This window comes from Emys orbicularis, chromosome 6 (genome assembly GCF_028017835.1).
Source record: "Emys orbicularis isolate rEmyOrb1 chromosome 6, rEmyOrb1.hap1, whole genome shotgun sequence".
NCBI classification, from domain to species: domain Eukaryota; kingdom Metazoa; phylum Chordata; order Testudines; family Emydidae; genus Emys; species Emys orbicularis.
Window position 1 is genome coordinate 1221160 of NC_088688.1, and position 15347 is coordinate 1236506.

General features: G+C 58.6%; 1 protein-coding gene across 1 annotated transcript in view; it reads left to right on the forward strand.

Annotated features, from left to right (window-relative positions):
* The first annotated feature begins 2206 nt into the window (after window positions 1–2206).
* TMEM8B (transmembrane protein 8B) overlaps window positions 2207–15347 on the forward strand; it is a 32287-nt gene continuing 19146 nt past the window's right edge. The window contains exons 1-3 of the mRNA XM_065406777.1: window positions 2207–2264; window positions 7145–7334; window positions 10808–11015. Of these exons, the coding sequence (XP_065262849.1) occupies window positions 2207–2264; window positions 7145–7334; window positions 10808–11015 (456 nt within the window). The remainder of the gene's footprint in view (window positions 2265–7144; window positions 7335–10807; window positions 11016–15347) is intronic.

Genomic DNA, 15347 nt, shown 5'->3' on the forward strand with positions numbered 1-15347 from the left:
GCAGCTGTGCGTTCCCAGACTCCAGCACCACCCTGCGGAGCCCAGACACCCCCCGTGGGCCCAGAGCACCTGTGCAGCCGGCTCCGCAGGCACTGCCTCAGAGCAGCGAGAAGGGCTGGCGAGGCAGGGCCATCTCCTCGGGCGACCAGAGCCGCGGGGTCAGTCTGCGCGCCAGCCAGCACAGCTTCCACTGGGGCCAGCGCCAGCGTACCGGTGCGGGGAGCCTCGAGGGGTTAGCCCCTGGGCCAGCAAGACTGATGGACATTACAGACACAGGGACAAACACACTCATTGTGCTCACGCCCAGGGCCCCAGGGCCTTGCCCCAGGGCTCCGTCACCTCATCCCCAGGCTCCAGAACCTCACCCCAGGGCTCTCTGACATGAGCCCAGGGCCCTAGGATCTCACACTCACCCCTCGACTTCTCCTTTCTCTCCCATTGACTTTAAGTGGAGCAGGCTGGGCTCTGGGGCAGAGCAGGGGATAGAACCCAGGCCTCCAGGGTCCCAGCTAGGCCTCTCCCGGTAATGGTGGAGCCGTAACCTCCCTCCACGCGCTGAGTGTGAACGGAGGCTGAACACTCGAGTCGACGTTCTGACACTGACGCGGGAGCCCGGATGCACCCCCCCCACTGCCTCCGTTAGGGGAGCTCTGGGGGCAGTGTTGTGCCATGATCCCAGCCGTGGAGAGCCACGTGCTCCAGGCCTGCGTGCAGCCTTCCAGCCCCACTCAGCCACTGGCACGGCCCGTCCTGAACACAGAGCAAATCTCCCGGCAGGGGGCGCGAGGCCCGGTGCCCTGCGCCCGCCCCAGTGCTGCGACGGGCTGATACCACGTAAGGTGCCAGGAGCCACCCCAACCCACCTCCATCCCCATATCTCACCCCACCCCGCTCATCCCGCTCTGCCCCACCTCCATCGCCCCACCTCCATCATCCCACCCAACCCGCCTCCATTCCCCAGCTCTGCCCCACCCCACCCAACCCTCCTCCATTCCCCCGCTCCGCCCCATCTCCACCCCCTATCTCACCCCACCCTGCTCATCCCACTCCGCCCCACCTCCATTGCCCCACCTCCATCATCCCACCCAACCCGCCTCCATTCCCCCACTCCACCCCCACCTCCATCGCCCCATAGCCTGCTCTCACCCCACCTCCATCATCCCACCCAGGGCCGGCTCCAGGGTTTTGGCTGCCCCAAGCAGCCCCCCCCCCCAAAAAAAAGCCGTGATCACGATCTGCGGCGGCAATTCGGCGGGAGGTCCTTCGCTCCGAGCGGGAGTGAGGGACCGTCCGCCGAATAGCGGCTGAATAGCTGGACGTGCTGCCCCTCTCCGGAGCGGCCGCCCCAAGCACCTGCTTGCCAGGCTGGTGCCTGGAGCCGGCCCTGATCCCACCCAACCCGCCTCCATCCCCCATCTCACCCCATCCCGCCCCACCCCGCTCTGCCCTACCTCCATCCCCCGCCCCTGCATCCTCCCACCCAACCCGCCTCCATCCCCCATCTCACCCCATCCCGCCCCACCCCGCTCTGCCCCACCTCCATCCCCCGCCCCTGCATCCTCCCACCCAACCCGCCTCCATCCCCCATCTCACCCCATCCCGCCCCACCCCGCTCTGCCCCACCTCCATCCCCCGCCCCTGCATCATCCCACCCAACCCGCCTCCATCCCCCATCTCACCCCATCCCGCCCCACCCCGCTCTGCCCCACCTCCATCCCCCGCCCCTGCATCATCCCACCCAACCCGCCTCCATCCCCCGCTCTGCCCCACCCCACCCAACCCTCCTCCATTCCCCCGCTCCACCCCACCTCCACCCCCTATCACACCCCATCCGGCCCCACCTCCATCGCCCCATAGCCTCCTCTCACCCCATCTCTATCCCCACCTCTCTCCACCTCCACCCCCATCTCAGCCCATCTCCACCCCCCTCCCCCTCCAGCCCCCAACCGAACCTGCCCCCAGCCCCTCCCCCTCCCGCCCCCCAGCCCCGCCCCGGCCGGGCAGCGGGGAAGCAGCTGCCCCTGGAGCAGCGGCAGCGGCAGGGGCAGGGGCGGGCCGGCGCGGTGAGTGGCAGCGGCTCGGCCAATCGGCGGCGACCTCCGGGGCGATCGGCGTTCGCCAGGCCAATGGGCAGGCGCTTGGCCTGACGTCATGGCTGCGGGCGGCTGCGGGGATGGTGCGGGGCCGGGGGAGCGCGGCGCGGAGCATGGCCCGGCGGCTGCGGCTGCTGCTGCTGCTGCTGCTCGGCGCGGGGCCCCTGGCCGGTGAGTGGGGCCTGCCCCGGGGGGCCTGGGGGGCTGGGGGGGTCCTGGGGGGCTGGGGGGGCCTGCCCCGGTGCTGAGCCCCGGTGGGGGGGGGGGAGCTGTCCCCGCCCCGGTGCTGATCCCCCGTGGGGGGGTGGAGCTGTCCCTGCCCCAGTGCTGATCCTCCGTGGGGGGGTGGAGCTGTCCCTGCCCCGGTGCTGATCCCCCGTGGGGGGGTGGAGCTGTCCCTGCCCCGGTGCTGATCCCCCGTGGGGGGGGTGGAGCTGTCCCTGCCCCAGTGCTGATCCCGGTGGGGGGGGGGTGGAGCTGTCCCTGCCCCGGTGCTGATCCTCCGTGGGGGGGTGGAGCTGTCCCTGCCCCAGTGCTGAGCCCTGGAGGGGCTGGGGGGCGGGGGGTGTGGAGCTGTCCCTGCCCCGGTGCTGATCCCGGTGGGGGGGGGGGGTGGAGCTGTCCCTGCCCCGGTGCTGATCCTCCGTGGGGGGGTGGAGCTGTCCCTGCCCCGGTGCTGAGCCTTGGAGGGGCTGGGGGGGGGGGGGTGTGGAGCTGTCCCTGCCCCGGTGCTGATCCCGGTGGGGCGGGGGGAGAGCTGTCCCTGCCCCAGTGCTGAGCCCCGGTGTGGGGGGGGGGAGTGGAGCTGTCCCTGCCCCAGTGCTGAGCCCTGGAGGGCTGGGGGGGGGGTGGAGCTGTCCCTGCCCCGGTGCTGATCCCTGGTGGTGGTGGTGGGGGGTGGAGCTGTCCCTGCCCCGGTGCTGATCCCGGTGGGGGGGGGTGGAGCTGTCCCTGCCCCAGTGCTGAGCCCCGGGGGGCAGGGAAAGGGGGGGGTCTGTTCCTGCCCCGGTGCTGAGCCCCATGGTGCCAGTGCCGGGAGGCAGCTGTGCTTGGTGCTGGCGGCCTGGCGCTGGGTGGCCAGACGCTGGGGTGATGGGCACTGCTACCAGAGCAATTGTGCAGAGTGGTTCCTCGCCGTCCCAAATCACCCGTAGGCTTCAAAGCAATCGCTCTCCATGGCAGGGCCTGGGCTCTGCCATCTCCCTTCCCCCATCCTGAGACCCCTCCTCCCATCGGATCCCCCTTGTGCTCCCCAGTACAGCCCAGTACCTACCCCCACCATGCCACCCTATCCCCTCTGCCCCCGTGTCGTCCCCGCACACCCTGCGTAGTGCCCCCATGTCACACCCCCTGCTCCCCACCCGCTCCCTGGCTGGTGTCGCTGCCCAGCCTCCTGGCCCTTGCCGGCCGCTCAGTCCCTGCCTGGGGAGTAGCTCAGCCTCCGTCCCTGGGGATCCCCACCCGCGGGGTCTGGCCAGGGTCCAGTGCCCCCAGCCAGCCCTGTGCTGGGAGGGTGAGACGCAGGGCTGGGGTGTCGCCCTGCCTGTCTGTGTGGGGTCACCAACTCACCTGGCAGGGGCAGGTGCTGTGCAGCAGGAGCTGGGTTTAGCCCCAGGGTGGAAGTGGAGATCTTGCCCCCAGCACCCAGGGCGTGCGGTTACTGCAGAATGGCTGGTGTCTGGCGCATTTCCATGGGGGGGGCGGAGCGGGAGATTGGATGTGCCCCCTTGAACTATGGCTCAGGGTGACAGCGCTGGTACTGATGGCGAGGGCAGTTGGAGGCACAGCCTTGGCTACAGCAAAGGTGTGTGTATGTCAAGTTATGGCTGGCTGTGTCTGCACACACATATGTACACATGCACACACAACCCCACGTGCACACACACACACACACGCACACGAGGCGTGGTGGGTTCAGTGCCCAGGCATGCTCAGTCCCTCCAGCTCCCTTGGAGCCGCATTGTGCTGAGCAGACAGCCAGGCCTGCCCGGGAATGGCTCCTGCTCGCAGGCTGGCTGGCGGGGGCTGTAATTAATGTCTCCCCTGGAGCCCGTGCGTGAGAGCCGCTGGGGGCTGCCTGGCGCGTTCCCAGGGAGGAACATTTGGCTCTTGGGATGGTTGCACTGGAAGCTTTGTCCCACCAGGGACAGTGACGCTCAGCTCAGCTCCCATCACCAGCCTCCTGCTTTGATGCGGTCGCTGCCAGGCCCGTGGCAACCCAGCCAGTTCTGGGAGCCAGATCCCACCTCCCCCAGGCCGATAGCAGGAGACATGGGGCGTCTGCTCCCCAGGCAGCATCACCAGGGCCAGGGGCTGGCAGAGCAGCCTCTGCCCTGACTGGCGGGAGAACTCCTGGGCTGGCTACAGCAATATTCCCAGCCGCAGCGAAGTCACGCTGCCGAGAGTGGGGGGAGATAGGGAGAGAGCGGCTCACAGCCTGGGGTCACCGGCCCCCAAACACACCCACGTGTGACTGCCTGTCCCCCCCTCCCCCCGTGCTCGTCCTGCACCCGGCCGGCTCTGCCTCGGGCTGGGCACTGAGGTGCCTCCCTTGGCCCTGCTTCCATGTGACACTGCACTGTGACAAAGCAGCCCCGGCAGCCCCGCGCCCGCTGCCCCGGCAAGGGACTGGTGTTGGGGAAAGGCGAGTCCCAGCCAGAGCCGGGTGGTGGGAGCAGGAGGTCACCGGTGGCGTGGTGTGTGCTGGGGCAGCTGCAGCCTGGCGCGGGGTGGGGGGCTCTGCAGGTCACTCCAGGGCACAGCAGATGGCAGAGGGCTCCCGCATTGGTGCCATGGGGCAGAGACCCTGTGGGTCCCTGGCAGCATGTACCCTAGTGAGGCCAAGGCTGCCTAGTCAACAGGACTGCAGGGCAGACTCGGCCGTGCAGGGGACCAGCATGAGGCCCAGGCATCATTCGCACCCGGGCTTCCGCCCCGGGAGCAGATGCCACCAGGTGCCACTGAAACGTTCCGAGGCGCACGCTCCTGCACCTGGGGAGCGGCGCTGCCCGCCAGCCATGGAGCAGCAGAACCCCACGTGGGGTGGGATGAGTGGCCGGGGGGCACATCTCACCCCGGGCAGATCCCATATGGTACTAGCTGGGTCCGGTCACTGCATGGAGCAGGCAGGCAGCTTGCAATGAAGCTCCATCCCAAACACACTGTGCCCCAGCTACCAGGAGCGTGGCCTTCTTGGCACAGCACAGTCCAGCGTGGCTCTGCATGCATGGATAGCACGGCACGGCCCGGCGTGGCACAGAGAACACGGCGTTCATGGCCCAGCGTGGCACAGGGTGCATGGCCCACACAGCCTGGCATGGCAGATGGTACACGGCATTCACAGCCCGGCGTGGCACAGGGAACACGGCGTTCATGGCCCGGCGTGGCACAGGGTGCATGGCCCACACAGCCTGGCATGGCAGATGGTACACGGCATTCACAGCCCGGCGTGGCACAGGGAACACGGCGTTCATGGCCCGGCGTGGCACAGGGTGCACGGCACACACAACCTGGCGTGGCACAGGGAACACGGCGTTCACGGCCCGGCGTGGCACAGGGAACATGGCCCACACAGCCTGGCATGGCACAGGGTGCACGGCATTCATGTGCCGGCGTGGCACAGGGTGCACGGCACACACAACCTGGCGTGGCACAGGGAACACGGCCCACACAGACTGGCGTGGCACAGGGCGCATGGCACACACAGCCCAGCATAGCACAGGGAACACGGCGTTCACGGCCCGGCGTGGCACAGGGCGCATGACATGCCTGTGTCCCCTTCCTCTGAATCTGAGGCCAGAGCTGTTGTAGGGGCCACAGCGCTCCTGGCCCGGCTTGCAGCTCTGCCCTGGCTCCATGCAGGGTCACAGAAGGGTTTGGTGCCCATGGGGGCTGCTGTGGGTGCAGGGTGCATGTACCTGGCTGGTATTGCCACGCCCAGTGCAGTTAGTGTTTCCCACCATCCGGCAGGCAGCGCCCCAGCGTGGCTTACCCTCCCCCCCCCCCAAGTTCGGGAGGCTCTGGAGACGAAGGGGATCAGCCCCAGAATGCTGGGACAGGCATCCCCGGGGCGACCCAGAGGAAGGCAGAACTGGGAGCCTGAAGGCAGCCAGCCAGATGGCCCCCCAGGCTGGGTCCGGCCAGCACTGAGCCCTGGGCAAACCCTGCACCTGCTCGCTCAGCGCCGGGGGGAGACCCCTCTGACTGCAGATCTGGAGTTTCCAAACTCATGTCAGTTCGAAGCACTGAGCTGGCTGTGCGGGGTGGAGCCGTGTGTCCTGGCCTGGGAGGGCTCAGATACCCGGGGGAGCCGGGTCGATGGGCGGGGGGAATGGGGCGGGACAGGACAGGGTGGGCATGGGACAGGGACGTGAGTGATGCCGGGGAGCGCACGGGGCAGGACGGGGTCTGGGCAGCGTTCTAGCGCTGCTGGAGTCACAGGGCGTGACAGACCCGGGTCACCTCTCTCAAGGGGCTCAGAGGCAGGCTCAGAGTGGGGCCAGGAGAAACCTCCCCCCCCCCCCCGCCCCCAAAGCATCTGGGAGGAATCGGAGCTGGGATGTGACAGAGACACAGGGTAATGAGCGGTTAGAGATGGGAGGCTGACAGCAGCCGAGGGGGCGCTCGGGGACTGAAGGGCAGCAAATTCATACGGGGCAACAGAAACACTTTCTGCACATGGTGCACCATCGGCCTGCGGAACTCACCGCCACAAGGTATCTCGGCAGCCTCCAGCTCATCAGGGCTCAGGCAAGGATCGGCCATTCCTGGGGAGCAGGAGGCCTGCCAGGCATGTCAGAGAGGAGGGGAACGGGAGGGACACGAGATGAGCCCGCCCCAGCTGAGGAGGTTGGGGGAACTCCCCCATGGACAAGCTGTTCCACAGGAGGTTTCCTGCCCCTCCCTCTGAGGCAGCTGGTGCTGGGCCCTGGCAGAGCCAGGAAACCAGGCTCGATGGGCCCGTGGGCTGAGCTGGCCGGGGATTCCTACATCCCAGCCCACGCTGGCTCATGGCCCCTCTTCCTTCCCCTCCCCCCCGTGCCCTCTTGCAGACGGGCTCTTTGTGACCGATTACTTCACCCGCACGCCGCGCAAGCTCAGCCCCTTCCGCTCCTTCGCCAGCATCGAGCTCTTCCACTTCCGCATCCCGGAGGACACCCTGGTCGCCGTCTGGAACCTCATCACCTTCAAGGAGCAGGGCGGCACTTTCGGGGACCGGTGCCCGGACCGCAGCGTCACCGTGTGAGTGCCGGGGGGGGGGCGCTGGGGGCTTGGCACGGGCCCGGGACTCCGGTGCCTGGATCCGTGGGGCGGGGCCCAGCTGGGCTGGCACATAGGGACTGTCGTGCAGGTGCTGGCCCCCTTCTGGGGACACGCGACTCTCCCCCTGGGCACCCAGGGCTGCGAGGCCCCTCGCTCCCACCTGTCCTTAATGCAAAGGAGCCTGGGCTGCGCCCGCCAGTGCCACCTCCCTGAATCCACCTGCCATGGGCAACACACCCAAAGAGTCCATTGTCCGCATTCATGAGCGGGACGCTCTCTGCCGGTTGTTTTTCCTTCCGTGTAGATTTCACAGGCTTGGTTAGCCAGTGGCTCCATGGACCCCTGGACCTACTGTAACGATGCTGCCTCTGGCGGGACACTACTGAGTATCAATTCAGGGCAAATTGCTTGGAGCAGGGCAGTCACAGCCCAGGGCTCGGGGTCCTTTACTACTAAGGCACCAAACCAGCCACACAGAGAAGACTTTGGTCTCACCCCACTGGCTAACCAGAAGTCACACAAGCAATTCTCTTAGTATTGTCACCAGCACCGCTCCTTATGGGGACGAATGGTTATGAAAACCTATACCCCAGTAAAAGAAAAAGGGTTCTCCTGATCTCAAAGGACCAAGCCCCAGACCTAGGTCCAATTATAACTTAGATCTTACCCAAAATACACACTTATAGTCAATTCTTATTAACTAAGCTAAAATTTATTAAAAAAGAATAGAGAGAGCATGTGTTGGTTAAAAGATCAATATACATACAGACTTGAATTCAATTCTTGAAGTTCAGATACATAGCAGAGATGAGCTTGTAGTTGCCAAAAGTCCTTTTAGAAATAGTCCATAGGTTATAGTCCAATGTCCATAATCAGGGTGGCTCTAGTCAATGACTGGGGATCTCAATCCTTATGGCTTAAGGTTTCCCCCTCTTGAAACCCAAAGCAGATCTGAGATGAAGAAGGATCATGTCCCAGGGTTCTTATACATTTCCAGCAGCCTTTCGGCCTGAGAAATCAATAGGCCTAACTCTCCTTCTCCCAAACATCCTGGCAATTAGCACAGGGTAATTTATCCATTAAACAGTTCAGATACAGGTTACCACAACCTTCAAAGAGACATAGAGACAATAATGCTATTTCCCTCAAGTGTCTTCCTAAATGTTAATATTCTTTTTTTTGATCTTTGAATCAAAGCCATAGCAATAGACATCTCTTCCTAACAAGTCTTTAAAGTTCGGCCATGGGTCATGTCAGTCTGTGAGTTAATTCTTTGTGGGCTAGAACCCACTTCATCAGATGCATGGAGTGGAAAATACAGTGGCAGGTAGATTTAGGTTTTGTAATGACCCATCCACTCCCAGTCTTTATTCCAGCCTAATTTGATGGTGTCCAGTTTGCAGATTAATTCCAGTTCTGCAGAACTAATTTGCAAACTGGAATTAAATTTGCAAACTGGATACTATCAACTTAGGCCTGACTAAAGACTGGGAGTGGATGGGTCATTACAAGAACTAAAAACTAATTTCCCCATGCTAATTTCCCCCTACTGTTACTCACACCTTCTTGTCAACTGTTTGAAATGGGCCACCCTCGTTACCACTACAAAAGTGATTTTTCCTCCCTTGGTATCCTACTGTTCATTGAATTGTCTCGTTAGCACTCACCCCCCACTTGGTAAGGCGACTCCCATCTTTTCATGTACTATGTATAAATATTCCTGCTACTGCATTTTCCACTCCATGCATCTGACGAAAGCTTATGCCCAAATAAATGTGTTAGTCGCTAAGGTGCCACAAGGACTCCTCGTTATTTTTGCTGATACAGACTAACACGGCTGCTCCTCTGAAACCCGTGAGTTAATTAACTCTTTCTGGCCCTGTCACCTTTCATTGAGGTATTATATTACACTCATAACCTCACACCTAGATGTGAGACACACAACGCACAACACCAAACAGCCAGAGGGAGCAGTGTCTTACCCCGCCTGACAGGAGCCTGTGGAGGCCTGTTCTCACCCCCAGCTTTGCGAGTGTAATCGCCAGGATAGACACATAACTCCTTAAATGTTGTCCATGCAGACGTGTGGCAGGGACTGACAGCCGGTGGCTGCTGGCTCTCGGCAAGGACATCCCGTACCAGCTGGCTGTGAATGGATGTATATCTGACCCCGGGGTCCCCGTACAGCCTAAGGGACCCCTCAGCCAGCTGGCAGCAAGCAGCCCCTTGGAGGAGCCGGTCAGTGGGCCAGACCCCCAAGGGGTTCCTCCAGCATAGGCCCCACAGCCCCACCACCTCCCAGATGGAGGCCTGGGCTCCCTCCTTCCTGCTCCACCCCAGGCCCTGCCCAGCGAGTCCCACCCAGCCAGCCCCTGGGCGAGACGTGGCCCCTCCGCAGGGACCGACGCCCCCAGCCGGGGTCTGCAGCGCCTGGCGCCCCCATGGGCAGCCCTGAGCTCAGCCCAGAGACCTGCAGGCTGAAGCATCGTCCACCTGGCCGAGCAGAGCAGCTCCCCAGCCAGGCTGGGGGGGCCCCAGCTCAGGCGCTGGCCCCCTCTGGCCCCCTCGGCAGGTCAGTCGCAGGAGCCAGCAGCCAGCTCCCTCCAGGACCCCGCTCTGTACCCCCTGCCTGGCCGGTCTCAGCCCTTTGTCCTCGAGTGGGGATCTGCCCAGCTTCCCTGCTGAGAGCTGGGGGCACCTCCTGCCCCTTGGCCAGGGGTCCCTGGGTGTCCATGTGCTGGGCACTGGGGGTCCCACGGCCTCGCTGGGATCCAGCATCACCACGGGGTGCAGCCAGCTCCTTAACAACCCTCTGCACTGTGACCCAGACAGCCCCGGGACACCCCCCTCCTGTTCTGCGCTGCCCCTGGAGCGGACAACCCCCCCCCCCCCCACTGAGTAACAACGCAAAGTGCAGTGGGAAACTGAGGTACCCCTAGAGGTCATACAGACATTTCAGACCATCCCCCTTTGTCACACCTTGTGCGCATGCACACACGCACACACTTACACGCATGCATATGTACACACCCCTACATACACGGACACACACACACACGCACACACACACACACAGCCCCCCCATTCCCACAGCTCCCTCCAGCCCTTTGAGGTGCTGTAAGATCCAGCTGGTGAATTGGTGTGGGCTATTCCCGCAGCCCCCCCTCGGCCTGGCACTGACCCCACACAGCGAGGGGGGCCCTGACCCACACTGGGACCCCAGAGTCTCTCCCTGTGACCTGCTGGGGTCGTGCTTCCCAGGGCGCTGTGGGTCGGGATTGTGGGGCCTTGGCACAGTGAGGGTGGGATTGGGCTGTATCTGCCCAGGTGCAGTGTCCCTGGGGGCTGATGGTGCCAGGCTCCTGCTGCCGGCGCCACCCTCCCCATCCGCCAGCCACTCGTCCGCTCTCTCTGCCCTCCTGCTCCCATCTCACGCGCTCTCTGCCCTGCAGGTATTTCCGCTCCGGGGCTCCCCCCGTCATCGCCCCCCTCCACACCCACTTTCCCCAGGACACGACCATCCCCGGCTCCTTCACTCTCACCCTCACCTGGAGCCTGCCAAACCGCACCACCGGCGTCTTCAACATCACCAGCCCGCTGCCCGGAGACTGGTTCCTGGCCGCCCACCTGCCCAAGGATGAGGGCAAGATCTCCGTCAAGGTGAGGGGCCAGCAGGGAAAGGTTAATGGCCATGCCCCCGACACCAGAGGCAGGAACAAGCCAATGCCCTGCGGGGTGCTAGAGCTGCCCCAGGCCGGTGCAGGGCAAGGCCCCTGTTGCTCTGACTGGGGGAGGGGGATTCCCCATGGTTCTGTCTGGGGGAGGGGCAGGGGGTTCCCCATTGCTCTGTCTGGGGGAGTGTGACGGTGCTGCCCGTAGGAGCCAGCTGAGGTCACTCAATCAGGGTGAACTGCAAACAAAACGGGGCAGACAAACCCCAGAAGTTGGTGGATCTTCCAATACTTAGATTTACCAACCAGCACAAAACAGCTTCTGTAGTACTTCACTGGTTACTCAGAAGTTCAAACAACACAGTTCCCTTAAAGTGCCCAGCCTCAGGCCTCCGTCCTGACACACCTGTCAGATATGATGATGATTACTGAAAATCTTATCTCATCATATATAAATATAAAATAAAATTTTAAAAAAAGGGTTCTCCCAATCCCAAAGGACCAAGCCCCAGACCCAGGTCAAATGATAACTTAGATCTTACCCAAAATACATGCTTATAGCCAATTCTTATTAACTAAGCTAAAATTTATTAAAAAAGAAAAGAGAGAGAGTGTTGGTTGAAAGATCAATATACAGACAGACTTGAATTCAATTCTTGAGGTTCAGATACATAGCAGAGATGAGCTTGTAGTTGCCAAAAGTCCTTTTAGAAATAGTCCATAGGTTAATAGTCCATAGCTTTTGCGAACAGGAGCTGCTAACAGGGAGTTTCACAAGGGAGTTTGGAAGGGGAGTGGGAGGGGAGCTGGGGTCCCTTTATTCCCCTTAAAACCTATAAACCAAACTACATTCAAAACCTTTTGCTTAAACAACCCTTTCATTAACTAGGAGACAATGCAGGCAGAAGCCCAGCAGCAGAGTGGGGGCTATCCAGTTTATTGCACTGAGTGCAGCACGTATGATTACCTGCCCTGTGGGCGGGTGGCGTATGTGTGCGTTCGGTGCAAGGAGCTCCTGGCCCTCAGAGACCACGTATGGGCTTTGGAGGCCAGGGTGGCGGAACTGGAGGAGCTAAGGGAGGCAGAGAGGTATGTTGATGAGGCTTTCCGGGACACTGTAGAATTGTCCCACCTCCGGTCAGACAGCCCCTGCGCTGTTGAGGAGGGTGAAAGGCCCAGGGAAGCAGAGCAGTCAACGGGAGCAGAGGGAAACCTTCCCATAGTTGGGACCCTCCTTCCAGACGGTGCTGGGGTTGCCTCTCGCACTGAGGTTACCTCTCCGGGGGAGGGAACTCCTGTTGCTAGGAAAAGGCAGGTATTAGTATTGGGAGATTCGATCATTAGAAACGTAGATAGCTGGGTCTGTGATGACCGGGAGAACCGTATGGTGACTTGCCTGCCTGGTGCGAAGGTTGCGGATCTCTCGAGGCATCTAGACAGACTTATGTGTAGTGCTGGGGAGGAGCCGGTGGTCGTGGTACATGTAGGTACCAATGACATAGGGAAGGGTAGGAGAGATGTCCTGGAGGCCAAATTTAGGCTGCTAGGGAAGAGACTGAAATCCAGGACCTCTATGGTGGCATTCTCAGAAATGCTCCCAGTTCCACGCGCAGGGCTAGGTAGGCAGGCAGAGCTTCAGAGTCTCAATGCGTGGATGAGACGATGGTGTAGAGAGGAGGGGTTTACATTCATTAGGAACTGGGGAAACATTTGGGATGGGGGGAGCCTATACAGGAGAGATGGGCTCCACCTAAACCAAAGTGGAACCAGACTGCTGGCACTAAACATTAAAAAGGTTGTAGAGCAGTTTTTAAACTAGGAGATGGGGGAAAGCCGACTGCTGCAGACGAGCATGTGGATCGGACAGAGACTTCTCTTAGGGGAGAGTCTAATGATAGAGAATCTCCAGGTAATAGGAGCAGAGGATGGAAGAGGATAAAGTAGGGGCCAGATCAGATGATAAACATTCACATAAAAAAGAATCTAACACATCAGAAAAGGGCAGACAAATAAACAGTGACAAGTTTTTAAAGCGCTTGTACATAAATGCTAGAAGTCTAAATAATAAGATGGGTGAACTAGAGTGCCTTGTGATAAAGGAGGATATTGGTATAATAGGCATCACAGAAACCTGGTGGAGTGAGGACAATCAATGGGACACAATCATTCTGGGGTACAAAATATATCGGAAGGACAGAACAGGTCGTGCGGGGGGGGAGTGGCACTATATGTGAAAGAAAATGTAGAATCAAATGAAGTAAAAATCTTAAGTGAATCTACATGTTCCATAGAATCTCTATGGATAGAAATTTCATGCTCTAATAAGAATATAACATTAGGGATCTATTATAGACCACCTGACCAGGACGGTGATAGTGATGATGAAATGCTAAGGGAAATTAGAGAGGCTATCAAAATTAAGAACCCAATAATAGTGGGGGATTTCAATTATCCCCATATTGACTGGGAACATTTCACTTCAGGACGAAATGCAGAGATAAAATTTCTCGATACTTTAAATGACTGCTTCATGGAGCAGCTGGTACGGGAACCCACAAGGGGAGAGGCAATTCTAGATTTAGTCCTGAGTGGAGCGCAGGAGCTGGTCCAAGAGGTAACTATAACAGGACCACTTGGAAATAGTGACCATAATACAATTGCATTCAACATCCCTGTGGTGGGAAGAACATCTCAACAGCCCAACACTGTGGCATTTAATTTCAAAAGGGGGAACTATGCAAAAATGAGGGGGTTAGTTAAACAGAAGTTAAAAAGTACAGTGACTAAAGTGAAATCCCTGCAAGCTGCATGGGCGCTTTTTAAAGACACCATAATAGAGGCCCAACTTCAATGTATACCCCAAATTAAGAAACACAGTAAAAGAGCTAAAAAAGAGCCACCGTGGCTTAACAACCATGTAAAAGAAGCAGTGAGAGATAAAAAGACTTCCTTTAAAAAGTGGAAGTCAAATCCTAGTGAGGCAAATAGAAAGGAGCATAAACGCTGCCAAATTAAGTGCAAGAATGTAATAAGAAAAGCCAAAGAGGAGTTTGAAGAACGGCTAGCCAAAAACTCCAAAGGTAATAACAAAATGTTTTTTAAGTACATCAGAAGCAGGAAGCCTGCTAAACAACCAGTGGGGCCCCTCGATGATCGAGATACAAAAGGAGCGCTTAAAGACGATAAAGTCATTGCGGAGAAACTAAATGGATTCTTTGCTTCAGTCTTCACGGCTGAGGATGTTAGGGAGATTCCCAAACCTGAGCCGGCTTTTGTAGGTGACAAATCTGAGGAACTGTCACAGATTGAAGTGTCACTAGAGGAGGTTTTGGAATTAATTGATAAACTTAACATTAACAAGTCACCGGGACCAGATGGCATTCACCCAAGAGTTCTGAAAGAACTCAAATGTGACGTTGCGGAACTGTTAACTAAGGTTTGTAACCTGTCCTTTAAATCAGCTTCTGTACCCAATGACTGGAAGTTAGCTAATGTAATGGCAATATTTAAAAAGGGCTCTAGAGGTGATCCCGGCAATTACAGACCGGTAAGTCTAACGTCGGTACCGGGCAAATTAGTCGAAACAATAGTTAAGAATAAAATTGTCCGACACATAGAAAAACATAAACTGTTGAGCAATAGTCAACATGGTTTCTGTAAAGGGAAATCGTGTCTTACTAATCTATAAGAGTTCTTTGACGGGGTCAACAAACATGTGGACAAGGGGGATCCAGTGGACATAGTGTACTTAGATTTCCAGAAAGCCTTTGACAAGGTCCCTCACCAAAGGCTCTTAAGTAAAGTAAGTTGTCATGGGATAAAAGGGAAGGTCCTTTCATGGATTGAGAACTGGTTAAAAGACCGGGAACAAAGGGTAGGAATTAATGGTAAATTCTCAGAATGGAGAGGGGTAACTGGTGGTGGTGTCCTAGGACCAATCCTATTCAACTTATTCATAAATGATCTGGAGAAAGGGGTAAACAGTGAGGTGGCAAAGTTTGCAGATGATACTAAACTGCTCAAGATAGTTAAGACCAAAGCAGACTGTGAAGAACTTCAAAAAGATCTCACAAAACTAAGTGATTGGGCAACAAAATGGCAAATAAGGGGTCCTGTGGCACCTTTAAGACTAACAGAAGTATTGGGAGCATAAGCTTTCGTGGGTAAGAACCTCACTTCTTCAGATGCAAGAAGTGAGGTTCTTACCCACGAAAGCTTATGCTCCCAATACTTCTGTTAGTCTTAAAGGTGCCACAGGACCCTTTGTTGCTTTTTACAGATTCAGACTAACACGGCTACCCCTCTGATAAAATGGCAAATG